The sequence below is a fragment of the Castor canadensis genome, chromosome 6, assembly GCF_047511655.1.
Source record: "Castor canadensis chromosome 6, mCasCan1.hap1v2, whole genome shotgun sequence".
NCBI classification, from domain to species: domain Eukaryota; kingdom Metazoa; phylum Chordata; class Mammalia; order Rodentia; family Castoridae; genus Castor; species Castor canadensis.
The window spans coordinates 66,095,996-66,115,235 of record NC_133391.1 but is presented as its reverse complement, the minus strand read 5'-3'; the positions used below and the strand labels follow the sequence as shown (position 1 = coordinate 66,115,235).

The window sequence follows — 19,240 nt, the reverse complement described above, 5'->3', positions numbered from 1 at the left end:
TGGTGCCAACCAAACATGGACTGAACCTTCTGAAACTATAACCCAGAATAAATCTTTCCTCTCTTAAGTTGTTCTCTATATATTTGGTCACAGTGACATGAAAGTAATACCCAACCATTACCACCATTGTTTCTGCTGGCTTGCTGAGGCAGCTTTCTTTCAGGTCTCGCTACCTTTTCCATCTGCCATTATAATCTGTTATCAAAGGTGCAGCCACAGTGCATCTTTCTAGATTATAATTCTGGACATGTCACTCCCTTGTTTGAATCCTTTGTTTTAGAATAAAATTCATGCATAATCAATCTGTCCTACCTTCCTAGCCTCATGTCTTTACATAGATTGATTCAGACACATTTATTTACTTCATCAAATAAATTGCTCTTGCCTTCTCTTTGTGAGTGCATGCGCTTTCCTCTGCTTGAAAATCAGTATTCCATTCAATTTCCTACCTGTTCTTAGCCTGCTTCCCTGCTTCATTTTACCTTCACTTTCTCATGGAAGTCTTTCCTGGATTATCTCTCCTCTGTGTTCTCTTTCTACCCTGTTCTATTCTTGCCACTGCACTTGTCAACACCATATTGTTCTCAACTGTAGACCTGGTCTCCTGGCCACCACAGCCAGCCTCTGGAGGAGGAATCCAGCAAACCCTCAGACTCAGCTCAGCTCACTGCTTTGCAATTTTGCTTCTGTTCCAAAGAAATGGTCATCCTGTATTTTGAAACCAGATGGGTCATTCTTGATGCTGTCTTTTCGCATGTCTTTTTGTCAGTGGTATGTGTTTGGAACAAAAGGAGAGTAGAATACTAACGTGTCTTGATTGAAAAGTCAAAATCTGAATGGTTAATAGATTGTTCAGGTGATTCTTAAACACATTTAAGTTTTGTGACATCTGTCCTCTATTTAACTCTATCTCTGCTTTTGATGAAGTGTCTTCCCATTTTTTTCCAGAGAAAAATGGCTTAGCTTTGCACTTAATCCTATCATTCCAGGCAGCTTTGAACTCTTTTTGCTAATTAGTGCTTTTTCTAACTCATAACTCTTTTCAGGCCTTTCCTCTTTACCTACAACTAAGACTACCCTAAACCCATTAACCCAGAACCTCTTCTCCATCTCTTTAGTCTCCTCTCATTATTTCTTGTTGACTTCCTTCACCACAGTGTCATTTTCTTTTTACTGATTTTATCACTATCAGCTCAACAATGGAAACTTGTTGTCTCTCTTATTCTCACTTTACTGTCATCATATCCTTGTATTTATCCTTTTTTCTCTTAGTCCCATTCTCATTACCTGAAGCTTGGGGCAAGTCATCACCTCCACTGCCCTTAATCCCATTCTTAACATAACCCAGATGTATTTATCAATATTGGAAGATATCTTTGCCAACAGTGAAATTCTGATCATTCTCTCAGCCTGCTTAATAATTCAGTTGCTCCTCATTGCCTCCAAAACAATGGCAAATTCCTGAGAATGCTATTCTAGGTCTTTCACTTCAGTTTCTAGTTCCATCTTCTAAATAAATGACCTCAGCTTATAGAAAACTGTTCATTTTTCATCCATGCCTTTTAATTGGCTACCTCCATACGTCAGCTCTTAGTATTTCCTCTGTCTGTAAGAACACCACACTCCTTCCTCTACGTGTTGTAGTTCTGCCTTATTCTTTAGAGTCCTTTCTCACTAAGTGTGTCCACCAAGAACTTTTGCTGATGCTCATAATTGTTGCTCAACCAGCATATTGCTATACAATATCGCTGACCTTCTCTAGTATAATAAGGCATATTGTGCTTTGTTTTATATCTCTACTTAAAGATGATAAATACCTTGAGGTTACAGATTGGGTGTAATTGATACTTGGTGTGTGACAAATCAAAGCTCTTTAATCAGTAATTACTCATTGAGTTCATGAATGAACAGTACATACCCAGGCAATACTTGATTATTTTTCATTTAAAAAGAGAGTTGGGAATTTTAAAGAATGAAGGTCATAGTTATTATTTATTTTTTCTTTTATTTAGAATAAATTATTTGAGAATTATATCCCTTATAGACATAATTTATTAATTATCATCAATAAATTAGATTCTCTGTTTAAACTTGAATCTGAGGAATCTTTACTCTAATTTCCAGCATGGGAAACAGAAAATGTTTCTCCTTTCTTCCCCTACTTCTCCCTACTTTATCCTGTTATACTAAAATAAATCCATGTAAAAACTTCAAAAAAAATTCAATCTGATCCAACCTTCTTTCATAATATATATGCTATAACAATAACTAAAGCTAGTAAACAACTAGAGCTAAAGATAAGACACTGATAATTTAGCAATGATATTGTTGCAGGAATCTCAAGCTGAGATATGGGACACTGAGCAGTTTAGCAGGAAGCAACATTTTGTTGTGCTGGCACAGACTCAGCGGACTCATGTCCAAAGGCTGAGCGCTGAGAACAAAGAAGTCTCACCTTACATACCCTTGCAAGCAGGTTACAGAAGTAAAAAGCAAAGTTCAACCATATATAGCTGCATGTGACTTTATTGGCTATTTTATTTCCCCAGTGCTATGTGACCTTCTTTATGTTTCAGTTCTTTAAATTTTATCCCTCTGCTTTGTCATTCATTCCCCCTGCTACATTATCAGAACACTAGTCTGTTTCTCTTCTGATCCTCCTCCCTGCTACAGTATAACTATCATTCCCATCTTTGATTTAAAAATAATCTTTTGATTATGGTGTGTGGAAAAAATTCAAAAGAATATTCTAGGTACTATATTTGCCAACCTTCCCATAAGTAAGATGTATAGTTGATCTTACTAGTTGACCTGGTGAAACTAATATATTAGCTTTCATGGCTGTAATAACAATGTAACCAGTAAGATTCAGATTGAGTTTGAAAGCTGAATTTAGTTAAAAAGCTATAGCATGAAAAAAAAAACAGCAATAATGACATGACACGGGAGGGCAAGGCTTTCAGAAAGGTCAAGTAAGGGTCGTGGCAGATTTTTCTGTATTTGACTGGCAAAATACATTTTTTAAGTACCAATTATTTAAAATACCTGGAAATTATTTTAAAATTTGAGCCACTGGTGGAGTGGCTCAAGTGATAAAATGCCTGCCTGTCAAGCATGAGGCCCTGAGTTCAAACCCCAGTGTCACCAAAAAAAAAAAAAGAAAATTCACCCTATATACAAAAGCATTACATTTCATTGTTAATTATCAAATCTAGCTCTATAAAAAAAGAGATTACATATCATTATCAATTGAGATCTACCTCAGGGATGCAAGATTGTTTCAGCATTTGAAAATCGACCAAACAATATGTCTCATGATTAGAATTAAGTGTAAATCCATGATCATCACAGTAGATGCAAGAAAAGCATTTGAAAAACCATTATACAAATCACTTAAAAATTAGGAATAGAAAACTTGATAAAGAAGAGCATGTAAGAGAATCTATAGATAACATCACACTGAATGCTGAAAGAATTAATGGCTCCCCTAAGATGAGGAACAAGACAGATGTCCACATGCACCACTTCTATTCAAAAGACTAGAAGGCTCTAGCAGAGAAAGTAGGTAAGAAGAAAAGCCATCTACGCTGAAAGGAAGAAGCAAAACTGCAATTGTTTCCCTTTATCTGCAAGGCATGCATTCCAAGATCTTCAGTGGATAGCTGAAACCACAGTTAGTATCAAACCATAGATAGATAGATAGACAGACAGATATCAAACCCTACATATATTTATATGTACATATATAATGTTTTCTTATATATGAATAGCTATGATAGAGTAATTTATAAATTAGGCATAGTAATTAGGTACAATACACATTGACTCCAGAGCTATTATTAAGCAAAGTGAGGGCTTCTTGAACAGAAAGGCTACAAAGTGACTAACAGGGAAGGTAGTGGTAAATATATGTAGTGTGGAAATGCCAAACAAAGAGATGGTTCACATCCCAAGCAGTGTGCAAAATATCATCACACTACTCAAAGTCACACACAATTTAAAGTTTATGAATTATTTACCTGTGGAATTTTCCATTTAATATCTTTAGCCATGTTTCAACATAGGTAACTAAAGCCAGGGAAAGAGGAACCACAGATAAGAGAGGACTTCTGTATCTCAGTTTGCTGGTGGGGATAAGGTATCAACTGAAGTGAACAAGGTATCCACTAACGTGAATACAGCATACTCAAAAGCTATGAGAACCAATAAGTTAGTTCAACAAGGTTGCAGTTCAAGATCAATATGCAAAAACAAGTTTTATTTCTATATACTGACAGTGAACATTCTGAAAATGAAATTAAGAAAAGAATTCCATTTATAATAGAATTGAAAATAATAAAATACTTACATTTAAGAGGAATTATAAATTCATACACTGAAAACTAAAATCTTATTAAAATAAATTGAAGATGTAAATAAATGTAAATATAGTCCATGTTTATAGGCCAGAAGACTTAATATTGTAAAAATGGCAGTACTTCCCAAATCTACAGATATAACACAATCCTTGTCAAAATCCCAGTATTCTTTTTTGCAGAAACTGAAAACAGTTTACATGGGGATTGAAATGTAAATCATATATCTTATGTGGAAAATATATATATATATATATATATATAAAGAATTCTTACAACTTATTAGAAAAAAAAGACAATTTAAAAATGGGCAAGAAAATTGAATAGATACTTGTGCAAAGAAAATACAAATAGGTCACCTTATTAATGGGTTTGTTACATGTAGTTTTGGCTTAAGTGCAGTCAAAAACAATTAAGTTTTTAAAAATCAGGACTGGAGTAGTGGCTCAAGTGGTAGAGCACCTGCCTAGCAACTGTGAGGTCCTGAGTTCAAACTCCAGTCTCAAAAAACCCCATCACAAAAGAGGACTGGTGGAGTGGCTCAAGTGGTAGACCGCCTGCCTGTCAAGCATGAGACCCTGAGTTCAAACCCCAGTGTCACAGAAAAAATAAAAAATCAAAAGAAAATTCGAAAACAAAAGTTTTAAATTCCCACACGCATTTGTGCAGACAAAGCTCTTGGTCAGCCCCATGCTGTCATCAGCTGTATTTAAATCCTTGTGATCATCTGAGTGGTTCCTTGCCCTTAATTTTGTGAAAATCTGTCTCCCAAAGAGCAAATGGTGCTCCCAAAGCAGGTAAAAGAGAATGTGTTTAATTTGAGCGATAGAGGGAAAATTTGAGGTTTGTTGAAAGGCTTTATGTTGAAAGCCACATGTCTTTAGTTGGAAGTCGGGTGATGCTTTGGGGAAAAAGTGAAACAAAGCATCTACATGCAGTATGAACTCTGCAACCTGAGAATGCATGGGTCTTCTTCACAGTGATGTCCTTGGAGCTACAGACCCACAGATACCAAAAAAGCCAGTGAGCTCCTGAAAATGTGCTCAATACCATTAGTCATTACAGAAATGGACACCAATGTGATACCATTTCACATTTCTATAAAAAAAGAAAATAAAAATAATAATAAATGTTGGTGATGATGTGGAGAAACTTGAAGCTTCATACATTGTTAGGAGTTACAGCTACCTTGAAAATAACTTGTCAGTTCCCCAGCAAGTTACACAGAATTGCTACTGCATGATTCAGCAGTTCTGCTTCCAGGTGTATACCCTGGAGAGGTGAGAACAAACGTCCACACAAAACTAATACTTGAGTGTTCACAGCAACTTTATTTATAGCAGCCAAAACATGGAAATAACACAAATACTCATCAACTCACAATGGTAAGCTGTTGTGTATATATTCAGGAAGTAGAAAGAATAAGGTATGGGTACATGTCACAGCATGGACAAACCTGGCAACTGTTAAGCTAAATGGAAGCAGGAAATTACAAAAGTCCATATGTTTTATGACCTCATTCATATGGCATGTCCAGAACAGGAAAATGTACATAGACAGAAACTACATTAGTGGTCACTGGGGCTTGGAATGGGGTAGGACTAATGAGTGATTGCTAAATCACTCTTGGGGAAGGTGGTGAAAATATTCTAAAATTAGGTCATAATGATGATTGTACAGCCCTGGAATATACTAAAAACAATTAAAATTTATACTTTAGGTAAATTATATATGAATTATATCTCAGTAAATCTGTTTAAAAATACATAATAAAATTCCAAATATACTTGATATACAGCATGCTTTCAAAATCTGAAAAAAGGAAAGCAAATTCCATTACAACTTATTTTATCATATCAATATTGCCTACTGTCCTCATAAAAGCCTTAAAGGACAAATTAATTGCATTTAACATTTCAGTTCATGAATTTTCCTAGCATCAATCAATATATATTAATAAATAGAAGTTCACCATATTAGCAGAAGTATAGTTATTTCTTTCTGTATCAAAAAAATTATTCAGAATAGACCTAGTATGTATAGTTCCTTAGCATTGATGGAAAGATCTTCTAAGAACACTTTTTAAAACAAAATTTCTTTTTCTATTTGTACCAAGTTCTCTGCAACATAAGTGTTACATGGACTTCTTTCATTTGTGACATATACCTATACGAATTGGCCCTATCCTGCTGAGAGTAAGATTTATAATAAATCTAAACATTGGTTGACACATACGAGGTTTTGTGGTTTGGGACTCAGAAATCTATCAGATGGTTTATTTTAGATCTAGTTTTTTATTTTTAAAAATCTGTGTTCTGATTCTTCAAATCACCGAATGCTTTCCAGTCCCTCTTGTTACCTTCCATGACATACCTGACAACTCCCTTTTTTTCTGCAGGGCTCGTCCTCTGTCTCCATTCATCATACTCTTCCTCTTACCTCTGTGGTCTTAACTTCCCAGTCTCCTTGCTAAATTTCCCTTACATGTTGATGGTTCTCTTGAGTCCATCGTTAATCCAATTCTTTTCTTTTATGTATCTTCTTGAGAAATCTTACCTATTTCTACAACATCAAATGCGATCCATTTACTTAGTGATCATCTACAAAGGTATACCTTCAGAACTGACTTCTTTGCTGTGTCTTATACTCTGATTTTTAACAGTAAAGATTACTGTTTCTCAGGTTCACAATGTCCAAACTTTCAATTTCAAAATGGGTTCTTCCACTCTGTTAACAGTACTTCATCATCTACTTCTAGCAGAAGTCTGAGATGACCTTTCCAGTGACCGAGCTCTTGTTCTCCTAATTATCTCTTGAACATGTTCTCTTTCTCATGAAGCCTAACTTCAGTCTCTCTATCATATTATATATCCACATTAAATATTGGGCTGTCTTTCTAAAATATTGATTTACTTATTAATACTCTTCTTTAATTTCAACTCCTTCCTAGACAGCAGCCATCTCCTTAAGGATAAAAGCCATTCCAGGAATGGGAGGAGAGGGGGATAAAAGAGAATGATGGCGGGAGTGATATATTGTAAGAACTTTTGTAAATGTCACTGTGTACCCCCAGTACAACCACAATAGGATAATAAATTTTAAAAAAAGAATAGAAGCCAACATGCCTGGAATGACACTATAAGATTTGGTATATGCCTTACTAGCTAAGCTTATTGTCCCTGCACTGTGTCCTGTTTTCAGGCTCACTTGCCCCATTGTGCTTTTTGTTCTTTAGTAGTTTAAAGCTAGTTTTATTCCACCTGCCTCAGTAATTGGTTCAGGATTTCAAGCCCAAGCCAATCAGCACATTCTCCTGGCTTAAGAATCATTCAGAAATTGCCACATGATCCAATTCAAGACATTAGAATGAAAGGGAAGATGTGCATTGGTGTCTGAGAAAAAGCTGTCTTCCTCTTAAAATAGATCCACTAGAAAGATAGCAGCTTTTCCACCTCATGTTCCACAGGTCTAACCCAAACTTGCTGTGGCATTGTGCCCCATCAGGGAAGGCAGCCTAAGAATAAAGTCAAAACACAGAGCAGGACATTATTGAGCGTGTCTCAGAGAAACTGAGCAGGGGACATGACTTTAAGCCAATCCTCAGGTCTATGCTACTTTTAGACTTCCAGATGTGAAAGCTATTAAATTTCTGGTTTATGTCAGTTTGGGTCAGTTTTTCTGATATTTTCAGACCAAACCTCCAAACTGATAAAAACTAAAAAAAAAAAAAAAAAAAAAAAATCTTTCAAGAGAAGGTGGGTGGAAGCACATTAGGTGTAGAGAACATGGATGAAATCAATTACATTGTTAAGAACTTATCTTTTCCCATGAATGAACTTGTCACCCCTAGGCATGATTGTTTATACTGAGGCAATTTGTGGTTTATATTTGTGAAGATACTACTTCTAAATCTGATTATGAAAATGGTCTTGAAGAAACAATATACAAGAGAGCTGACACATGCAGTCTTTTGAACATAAATGTTAATGCTAAATTTATATTGATGGATAAACCTTGGACATGACTACATTAAAATGCAGGATGTTTTGATCAGTTTTTTTAAAGCACCTAGACCTTTTTAATTCTTAAAATTTGGGGGGAATAGCCCAAAATTATTGAAAAGAATTCCAATTTTTAATATAGAATCTTTACCTTACTGGAAATCTTTTATATCTAATTATTTTAAAGTTAACCTTTTAAGATTCCTATTTAATTTTAAATACATAAAGATTTTGTACAATAAAGTATTTAACAAAAAAAAAAAAAACAAGTTTCATATCACTCCATGTGTTCTTTTCTGTCCCAAACATTTCTTCCCTAACAAACAAAATGTAAAACATCTGTCAATTTTCTACCCTTTTTGTTGTCAGGAGGGTGTGTAGAATGTAGGACTAGGGCACAAAGCAGTTCTTTATTATTAAAGGAAATGCCTGGACATAAAAGTTATCGAGTAGGTGAAGGACTTGAGTTCTCCTGATTTTTAAGGCTTTGCATCAATCCTAGGCTACACAAACACCTGCATTGTTGGTTCAATACAGATCTGAAGAGAATAAGGAGGCAAGTTTCTGTCCTTCACTTGTGCTCTGCTTTGTACTGTTCTTTGTTGTCTTCCTCATCCAGAGGAGACTGATCAGTTTATTGATGATTTCGATATGTATGTTCTAGTTTCATCTCTGTACTAAATCCAGGTTCGCTGTATTAAGATGCACTGCATTGAGAAAGCACTACAGATGCAACAAATCCTAGTTTTTCCTGCATGGATTCATTTTGTTGGATTACATCTGGCAGTCAGTTTTTTACAAAATGACACATTTGTTACTCATGTAGTCAATTTTTGTTAGAATTCTGACCTCATTAGGAATTGGTAGATTTGGATTTGCTCCTCTGTGCCTTCAGCAGCTAACTGTTGGGCCTCAGATGAAGATTTATTTTAAAGAAAGTCTGAACCTCATAACTTAAAAAAAAACAAAAAAAGAAGAACATGCCAAGCAGGCATACAAGCATGTAACTAGTCCTTGATAGAACTTGTAGGTAGTAGTGACTTGTCAGAGAAAATGGGAAAAAATTATGAATAGACCAATAGAGTATGAAAGAAAAAAGACATGAATAACCACTTTTTTAAAAAAACTGTGAAGTTTACTTTTTTCCCTTGCATTTACAATAAGAATGTAATTATATTTTTTACCTTAAAATTGATACATTCTAAAAGAATATGTACAACTAAAGAGGGAAAAAAAAAACTAAAAAGAAGCTAGGAGCCCATTTACTTTGACTATTAAGTAATTACCCATGTTTGTGGCTTTTATAATTGTTCCCTCTATTCACTGGTCTTTGCTACCCCTGTTCCTTTATAAGGACTGCCAGCGACCCTGCATCCCTGGCTGGATTTTCTCACAATGGCTCATTTCCTTTTAAAAGTATTAGCAATTAGCTCCCAGTGCACCTAACTGCAGCTTTGTTTGACTTTCCACCTCTCTGAATTAGAAGAGAAATACATGAAAGCTTATATGAGTGGTCAAGTTTTGTGCTTTAGGGAAAATTTAAAAGAAAGCAGACCTTTCATTAATGAGAAAGGAAACAGACTATTCCCAGTATTGAGGAAGCTGAATGGATGAGGCAGGGAGGTACAATAGGAAAACTGGACCCTTCCCAGTACCTCCCAAGTTTTGCCTTTGCCATGTTTCTGTATTTTTAAAATTGAAGTTATTCCCAGAATGTCTAATATACCCATATTCAAATGTAAGTACAAAACCACATCCTAAAGCCAAATAGGAAAAAAAAATATTTGCCACTCTCCATTAGTTCAAATATTAGTGTGAAAATTAGCCGTAAGTTTGCAAACATAATTATTCCACATTTTAAAAGGTAATAGTGTATGTGTTTCTTGAAAGGCTCTTGTAGGGTAATTCCCTAGTTGACATAGCATGGAAACTAAAACATTGACATCTTTACTTATTTCCAATTTAAATTGCATTTGGGGGGGAAAAAGGATATAGAGTTTTGCTTTCCTTGGCCTTGGTTTACTGCCATGGGAGGTTACTCTCATCTCAGTTCCCATAGATATGTGTGAGAAATTCTGTAGGACCTGAAACAAGAGTATCTTCAGAGTTATATGATCTGACCTAATCAAGCATGAGTGCTCTCATACTCTGTCTTTTTTTTTTTTTTTTGAAAAATCCCTTTATTTAATGAAGGCCTTTCTCAATTATCTTCTCCTTCTGCCCTTGTTTAGACATCGATGAGTGCAGCGTCATTCCTGGGATATGTGAAACTGGTGAATGTTCCAACACCGTGGGAAGCTATTTTTGTGTTTGCCCACGTGGATATGTAACCTCAACAGATGGCTCTCGATGCATCGGTAAGTCTTGCATTTTGAAGGGGCAATACACTGCTTCTTTATAGTGACAGAGCAGCCCAAACAGGTATAAAGATGGCAGTGACTGTAAAACCATTATGAAAAGGGCTGAAAGACTTGTTTAAAAGCGAAGGGTACCACTGCCGAGGGACTGATAGGCCCGGTTCTCTGCAGACTTCAGTTTCAGCAGCCATATGGGCTTGTTTTATGTTGTCAAAACCATTTGGGAAACAAAGAAAGACTTCCTCATGACCTTGCTCTTGCCTAACATTACAGACTCAAAAACATGAGAAAGATTTTTAAAATATGCTTTGGGAGACAGAATATAGTAATTAAAGGGTTTTTGTTGCTATGAATCATGTATATAGTCAACATCTTATTTACTTAGAACTTGTTTATTCTAGTAAAAATAGTTATTACCAAAAAAGGAATTGATACCTCTAATTTTGTGTTTTAAGCATATTCAAATTGAAGTCAATTATACTTGTATGGTCTTTTTTGTTTTGAAAGATGAAACAGTACTTGCAGTCATGGTCCATCCATTATAGAACAAGTTTTAGACTTCTGTCTTATTGTGAACCCAGAGGTTACAAAGTGTCCTTTGATCCACGATAATAGCACAGTGAGACACCCTCACATTTCTCTTCTTGAAAATGAAGCTTAATCAATTCCAGTTTTAAGCTGACAATAAGTAGAAAGAGACAGAGAAATATGGTCAATTCTCTTTAGGAACACTAAAGATTCCTGGATTGGAGGAATTAAAGAAATGAATCCAGTACCCAAAGAAAGGAGCTTCTTGGTCCACAAGAAGGTAGCAGTCTTTGGCTATGACTGTCTCCCATTACTACCAGGCAGTTAATGTGGCAGGAACTGAGGGCTCTGTATGTTCTAATGATGGTGCCGAGTGAACTGATTGATGAGATGAAAATTCAGAGTCAAGAATGAAGTTAGAAGAACCATGCCACCAATAAAAGGACTGTGGCCTGAACTTAAATGACAGAAGCTACTGAGATCCTAGGCACTATGCTAGCTGTGCCATCCAGCATTGAACATGAGAGATGTAGACCCTGCCTTCAGAACACCATGTTGTCATAAACAATAGTGGAAGAGTACTAATAGAAATAATGGAAGAAACAGTGCAATTGGTACTAAGAATATCAGCTATCCTTTGTGAAACTCACCCCCTGGGTAAGGCACTGGCTATCTCTGTTCTCAGTATCTCAGAGCTGTGAGGCCTCAGGCAAGTTACTGATCTCGTGCTACTTTAGTTTTTTCTAATAAGTGTTCAATAGAATATTCTACATTGTTATTACTGTTATTAGAAGGAGGAGAAAAAGGAGGATATACCTACACAGAACCCAAGATGTACTGAGGTTTTTCTTCAGTATAAGATCTTGATTTACCATTCAATTATAATAAGTTTTTTATCTCTTGCCTCTATTTTAGATATATACATATACATATACATATATATATATATATATATATTTGAACTTCACCTGGAAGTTCAAAATGCTTTAGAACCAGGCCCCAGCCTATATTGAGGACTCATCTCTAACCAACTGAGACCTCTCACTCATACTTGATCATACTCCATGTCTTTGGCCACAGATCCCTTAGCCTATAGCATCTTGAATCCCCTCATCTGTACTCGTTAAAACTCAGCTCATTCTTTGCGCCTCAAATAGGCATCACTCTTCTCTAGCTGTGCTTACCTCATCCACTTTTTCTTCTTGCACAGAATTAAGCGTAATGTTTTCACTTCCCTCGCTTCAGGATTTTTTGCCCTGCGCTTTACTCACTGGCCACACTATGAGCTCTGCGTTATACAACGCCATGAACCTTGGACCTCATTTAATATCTTATGTACATATTGTGCTCAGTAAGTCTTTTCTGAATGAGTATGAAACACAGCAAATGAATGAATGAGGTAGTACTGGATGCGGTTGGTTAATACTTGCTTTGCATTGTTCAGCATCTTGGGGTGGGGGTGTGGCTCAAATGGTAGCGCTCCAGCCTAGCAAACATGAGGCCCTGAGTTCAGCATCTTGTTGCTGAATTATGGTCCTGGATGCTCAGAAGGTGAAAAGTGGTTTGAGCTCCAGAAGCTGAGTCCACAGCTAACCAGAAGTCTCATCCATTTCAGTGTCAACTTCTTTTGCCTAAGGAACAGAGGGAAGTCTCCTCCCCTCAAAAGAGGAGAGAATGGTTTTCAGAAATCATTTTTTCAAAAATTATAAAGCCAATATCAAAATTAAGCATCTTAAAGTATTTTGAATAACTACATTATGTGTTTTCCAAATGCAAGAAAAAATAAATCTAACATTTTAATGTGTCAGAGATCTTTAACTTTGATTTTCAAAAAAATCTGTGTCTATATTTTCTCAGATTGAATTTGTTTATGATTAGATTCTATGTCATGGATATTCTCTTGTTATTCATTTGTTAAGGGATATTCTCTTGCTATTTATTTTGTAACTGCATACCATACATACTAATGACAATGAGTTGTATGAAGTCAAAACATTTTTTGAGTGTGAAACTGTGTGTTACCTAACAACTTTATTCTGAGAGTAGCATATGCTGAATGTTGTACTTATACCTCATTCTAGTTACACAAATATCCCGAGTCTAAATCACGTTATAAAGTACCAATAAACTTGACCCTTTTTGTTTTATGTGCAGAGAAGGTGTTCTATATGACAGAATAGCTTAACTGATCATTTTAATTATAAAATTGGATAGTTTCCCATTTCACTGTATGCTAAATTAAAACACAGAATTTTTATTTAGTTTCATCTAGTATTAATCATGTTATTAAAGAGCTTTAAAAAAAACCTGTAATATTAACATATGCCAGTTCCTAAATAAGTTGAAGCATAACTAATGATCTTTTTTTTAAAAGCAGTTTTTTTGGTGGTAGTAAAATTTAAACTCAGACCACTTGAACCACCCCCAGCCCTTTTTGCTTTAGGTGTTTTATGACTAGGGTCTCACTTTTATGCCTGGATCAGCCTAGACAGAATTTTCTTATGTATGCTTCCTGCGTAGCTGAGATGAAAGGTGTGTGCCACCACACCTAGCTTTTTTTTTATTGAGATGGGGTCTAGAAACATTTTAGCCCAGGGTCTCACTATGTAGCCCAGATTGGCTGGAAATTGGTATGTAGTCCAGGCTGACGTTGAAATCTCCATCCTCCTACCTCACCCTCCCTCCTGATTGCTGAGATTACAGGCTTCTTCCCCCACACCCAGCTTCCTTGGCATTATTAACACCTAATGTCCACAGTGCAATATGGACACAGAAAAACAATTAGAAGCCAGAAATAGTGAGTAATGATCTGACATTCAGCAGTGAGGCAAATCTGTGTTCTGGATAAGGTACCTGCTACTACTGTGCACAGAGAATGGGCAGGGAGCCTAAGCAGAGGAACCCAAAGTGCCAGGCAATAGCAAGTTAAGTTCAGAAAATGAGCTTGAGCATTTAGAAATTCTTGTGGCAATGTGATATTGCCACAGTGTCCTGTTGCATTTCCTTGAGCTTCATACAAGTTTCAGTGTGCAGCATTACCTTGGAGTATTCCTGAGAAAATAAAACCTGAAAAGATCCTGTGAAAAATATGCACATGAGAATGTTTGAGGCAGGGAGGAATTAATTGCTAAATAATTTTTAAATGATAGATGCCATTAGAAACAGGGGGAGGAGGAGTTTGTAGATCTCCAAAAAATAAATCTTGAGTTAGATGATTGGGAGGAATAGGAGTGTGAAAGCAGGAGAATCATGGGAGCAATACTAGGCGCTGAAAATGTCTTTTCTCTTTCTCAGGAAAGAGAGCTGAGTAAGAGGCAATTTGAAAATAAACTTAGAGGATAAGTTAAAGTTAACATTCTGTTGCTTGGTGATTAACTGCTGTTTTGAGGAAGTCCGGGTTGATTCTTAGAACACTGGTCACCCATCAAGATTTTTAAGCAGGACAAAGATGAAAATCGGTGTGGCAAGATGTGGTGGGGGGAGGTGTTAAAAAAAAAACAAACAAGGAAGATCACCATATAATGGCAAAGCAGGGCAATGATGTGTTTTTAAAACATCAAGGTGCAGAATGGTTTATATAGTATGCAACACACTGTTATCATAGGTGCAGGTTACATATATGCAACATGTGAAGAACCCAAAATACCTAAAAATATTTAACTAAAACCTGAAGTATGTTTGAGGAAACAAAGCCTGAAAACAATGTGGAAAATACAGACAAAAAAGTTTGAGGCAGGCATGAAACAGTATACTGAGTGGCATGTTTGTTTTAACTTCACAATCATAGAAAAAGTGATTGATATGACAGGGATGCAAGTTTTAATTAAGTAAGAAAGAGTACTCTAGAAAGACAAGGTTAAGCAATGAAGAAGAAATACTTTCCTGTTTTAAAGGAATAAGTAAACCTAGCAGCTACAGGGGTTGTTTCTTTCTGTGCCCTTAGTTCAGTTACTCTTGAGTAATGTAAACATAAAGTGTACATGAACCTATTTTAGGGAGAGTACGAATCTGCAGAATTAATCAAGGGGAACCCAGGCCAGAGTCAGCCCATCAGAGAGTCAGCCCATCAGAGAGGCCCGTGCAGGCATCCAGTGTCAGCTGAGACAATGGCCACTATTTACACAGAACCTACAATCACTAGAGCTCTGACCTGGGCTGACCTCCTCTGAGTTTTCTGGCTGAACCCTCTATTTGTAATGAGCAGAAACTCATTCAACAGGAGACATATTTATTTCAGGGTATAATTCCCAAAGTTTCATCTCATTGTGTAATTAAACATTAGTTCTGTTAAGTCAAGTTTAAACTAAATGTCAAGCCACAAAACACACTCTGATGAAGTGTACCATTATTTTGTTTGAAGATAGATTTATATTTTAATCACAGGAGATGAATTGCTTCCTCTTTCGCAGAGTAGCTGTAAATAAGACTCTTGTAAACCTTGTTCAGGCAATTTAGCCAGGGTGATAGGAGATTGGAGGAACAGAATTGTTTTCCATACTTACATCACACCATTTCCACAGTTAAACATATACCAAGAGTCAGAGCTCTGTTTTTATGGTCTTTCGTCTGCCCTTGTCCCTAATAATTCTTTTTCAGAAAGATAATGATGCTCCTGAACAGCTTTTATTTCTATCACATGTCCATTTTTTTATTCCAGGTATTCTTCCACATGGTCACATATTTTAACCCCTTGCTTTCTAAGGACTATGAAACTTCACATACACACAGGAAAAAGCAATAATAATACTGTAATAATACAGTAATACTGTACTGGTTTGCTTTGAAATCCACCCTTTTAGGGACTTTAGCTATGAGATACCACACTGGTTTGTGTCTCTTTCTACAGTGTTTTGAGTCAAGGGATTGGAAGTAGGTTGTCTACCTCTTGTTATTAAGAGACTAATTGTGAAATTTATTTAAAAAAATATGACTTTCTAATCCTCCCTTGCTTCCTATGCCCTATCACCTACAACTTAGTTTCCTCTAGTATATATTAAAAGACTGACCTGAAGGTTTCAAACTGTAGAACAGTGGTTATTAACATTTTAAATTTAGAGACCCCTGTTAAAAAGAAAACTGTTATTCAGATGCCCATATGATGACAATTTAATATCTTTGAGAAGGTGCATGAGTATTTAGTAATAATTTTGAATGAAGTTCTGTTTTATTAGTCACATTGGCATATAGCTATCAATGTGAATTTTACAGTATTAACATACACAAGGCATTGCTCACTTGAATGTCATGTCCAGTGTAAATATGTATTTTTGAACCTTCCTATAGCACTGCAGACCCCCAAAGTCTCATAGTCATATAAAATGGATTTCTACCATGTACCTCCTATGTTGTGCCTGGTATCTTTGTATATATCATCTTATTCCCAGTGTGATGCTATATTTGACCCATATGGAATTTTCATGGATTATTTTCTGATTGATTTCCAGCTTACATCCATTGTGATCAGAGGGATACTCTAATGTTTGCTTATGACTTAGCAAATAATCAGTCTTTATAAGCCTTACGTGTGGATTGAAAAAGAATGGATTCCTCCAGTTGGTGGCATCTATATTCTGTATACATATATACCTGTATATACATATACAAGTATATGTATACAGAATATATAGAGAGAATATATGTATATGTATGTATATATGAGATCAAATTTGTTAGCAGTACTGTTCAAATTTCTCTGTGCCTACAGAATTTTGTCTGTTGTTATCCGTCAGTTATTGAAATAGCTGTGTAAATATTATACTATGACCCTAGGTTTTTTCAGTTTCACCATATAATCTTATATGTTTGTTCTCTCATTACATATAACCTCTTTTTCCCTGTTCATGTCTCCAGACATTAACTGTTTTAAATATATTAACTATAATTTAGTTGTTAATGAATCTCTAATTGTTAATAATTTAAAATAATCAATACTTGTCAGAATTGACCTGGCCTTTCTAATGTCTGAGACATACTGTTTACTCTGGTAGTTTTTCTATTCATTGAGTCTTGTGTCTTTATGTGTTGGTTAATTTTATTGTTTGTTTTTCTTGGAGTTTCATCAGAATTCTTTGTGACTTTCATTAATACTGTGTTATTCTTATATTGGCTTTTGCAAGTTTCTTGGAGTATCAGTACCTAAAAACCATTTTACTTTATATTCTTTCTTTGAAGTTTTTCAGACCAAAAACCTAGTATGAATTGAGATGTCAAAGTTTTTTTTGTGAAGAAGAGATTGTGGTCACAGAGTCCTAGGAGAAATTTTTTTCCCTTTCCACATAGCTTCAATGTAGAGACAGGCAAGTTTCTTAGCTTCCTCCACTATACTACAAATATCCTGAGGATATTGCTCCTTGGGGCCCCTACTTTGTGAGGATTTTCCTGTCATGCCACAGTATGTAGACTCTGGACTGTTTATCTTCTATGCTCTGAGCACCATAAAACTATCAGTGTTGAAATTCAGCATCTCCAGAGGTTAATAAATGCTGAAAGGTAAAACTTAGTTGCACACTTTCCTAAGATTTCCATTTTCACCTCATTTGGAGATGATATTTTATTCTTTTCATGCTAGCAGGGTGATTTTTTTCTCTTTGTTTTTATGTTATCCAGAATATTTTTCTAGAAGCACATTCAAGGTATCTAATCCACCATTCTACTTGGAAATAGCAGAACATGTATCATTTTATTTCATCCTCCCACTTAACCTGTTTTGTGATTAAGAGGAGTTAAACCTAGTTTCAGAATCAAGTAGTTAATATTTAGATGTAAACCTCGGTCTCCTGACCAAGGCTATGGGTTTTGTTTTTGGTTTACAAACCTTATGCTACAACCTCCTCTTTGCAGAGGCATTGAGAAGGCCATATTTACATCTTACCGTGCAGTGCTGGCTGTGTTCCATAGCATTAGTTGTTGTTATTAAGAGTTGGAGCTTTCTTATCTTAATTTACATCCTGTTCTTGGAATATAACAATCAAGTAAATCTAACAATTAACTAAATCATTCCTAGAATGAGTGTTTTTGAACTTGTGTCTCCCTGCATCATTTTTAGGAATAGAAACTGACCTGTGAACTTATTCCCAGGTACAGTCTGTCCGAGCCCAACTCTGAAGTTTTTTAAAATACCTTCAGTGCCTTTAAATATACATACATGCATCAAATTCATTGCTTGTTTTGAGCACACTAGGTTTCTTTGGTGAAATGGAAGGAGGAGACATTCTAGGCTTATATGAACTATCTTAAAGCCAATTCATTTTGACTTTATTAATGGAACTACTTGCAGTTAATAATTTTCATCTGCATCATTGATATGCAGCTCCTTGTTGTTGTTGTACATCTTCTTATGGTAATAGAAATGTCTTTGGAAGTATCTTGAAAAAGCTTGAATAATTAGTTCACAGATTTCATTGTTTAAATGAAGGCAGTTTCGGTTATAAACTCACAGAGTCTACAGATGATATTAATACTTTATCCCTATGACGTTTTGCATTTTGCACAATCTTTTGTTATCTTCATAACTTGTCTTTTAGCCTTTATCTGCCATTAGGATTCATTCTCACCCAGCTGGTAGAGTGATGTCTATCTATGACAGTCATATTTGAATATGTGACTTGTCTACCCTAAATCTGCAAGATAATTCACAAACTCCTCACCACAGCAGTAACAGTAAACCCAGTGCTCCTTCTGAATTCTCACCTTGCATTACCCTCTCATCAGCATTTGACCTACTCAGTTACCCCTAGTACTTGAAAATGTTTTCTGCAGCCTCTTGGCTTGGAGTTACAAAAACACACCAACAACAGAGGACTGTATCTTCTCTCACTATCCTCTGGAGTCTGAGATCAATTAAACAGCATCCCAAATGTAACATCGTTTTAAAGAGGAACATTATCTTTTGTCTTCTAATCCTGCTCCTCCCCGATCATCACCATCCGAGCTGTGCAGTCAAAAATTAAGGAAGACTGTCTCTCTCTCAAGCCCCACATGCAAGCAAGTTCTCATTGGT

The 19,240-nt window shown here is 35.8% G+C and overlaps 1 protein-coding gene across 1 annotated transcript in view; it reads left to right on the top strand.

The window, feature by feature from the left end:
• Window positions 1–19,240, top strand: part of Fbn2 (fibrillin 2) — a 240,565-nt gene that overhangs the window by 103,475 nt on the left and 117,850 nt on the right. Inside the window, exon 8 of the mRNA XM_074076622.1 lies at window positions 10,588–10,713. Coding sequence (XP_073932723.1) covers window positions 10,588–10,713 — 126 coding nt within the window. The remainder of the gene's footprint in view (window positions 1–10,587; window positions 10,714–19,240) is intronic.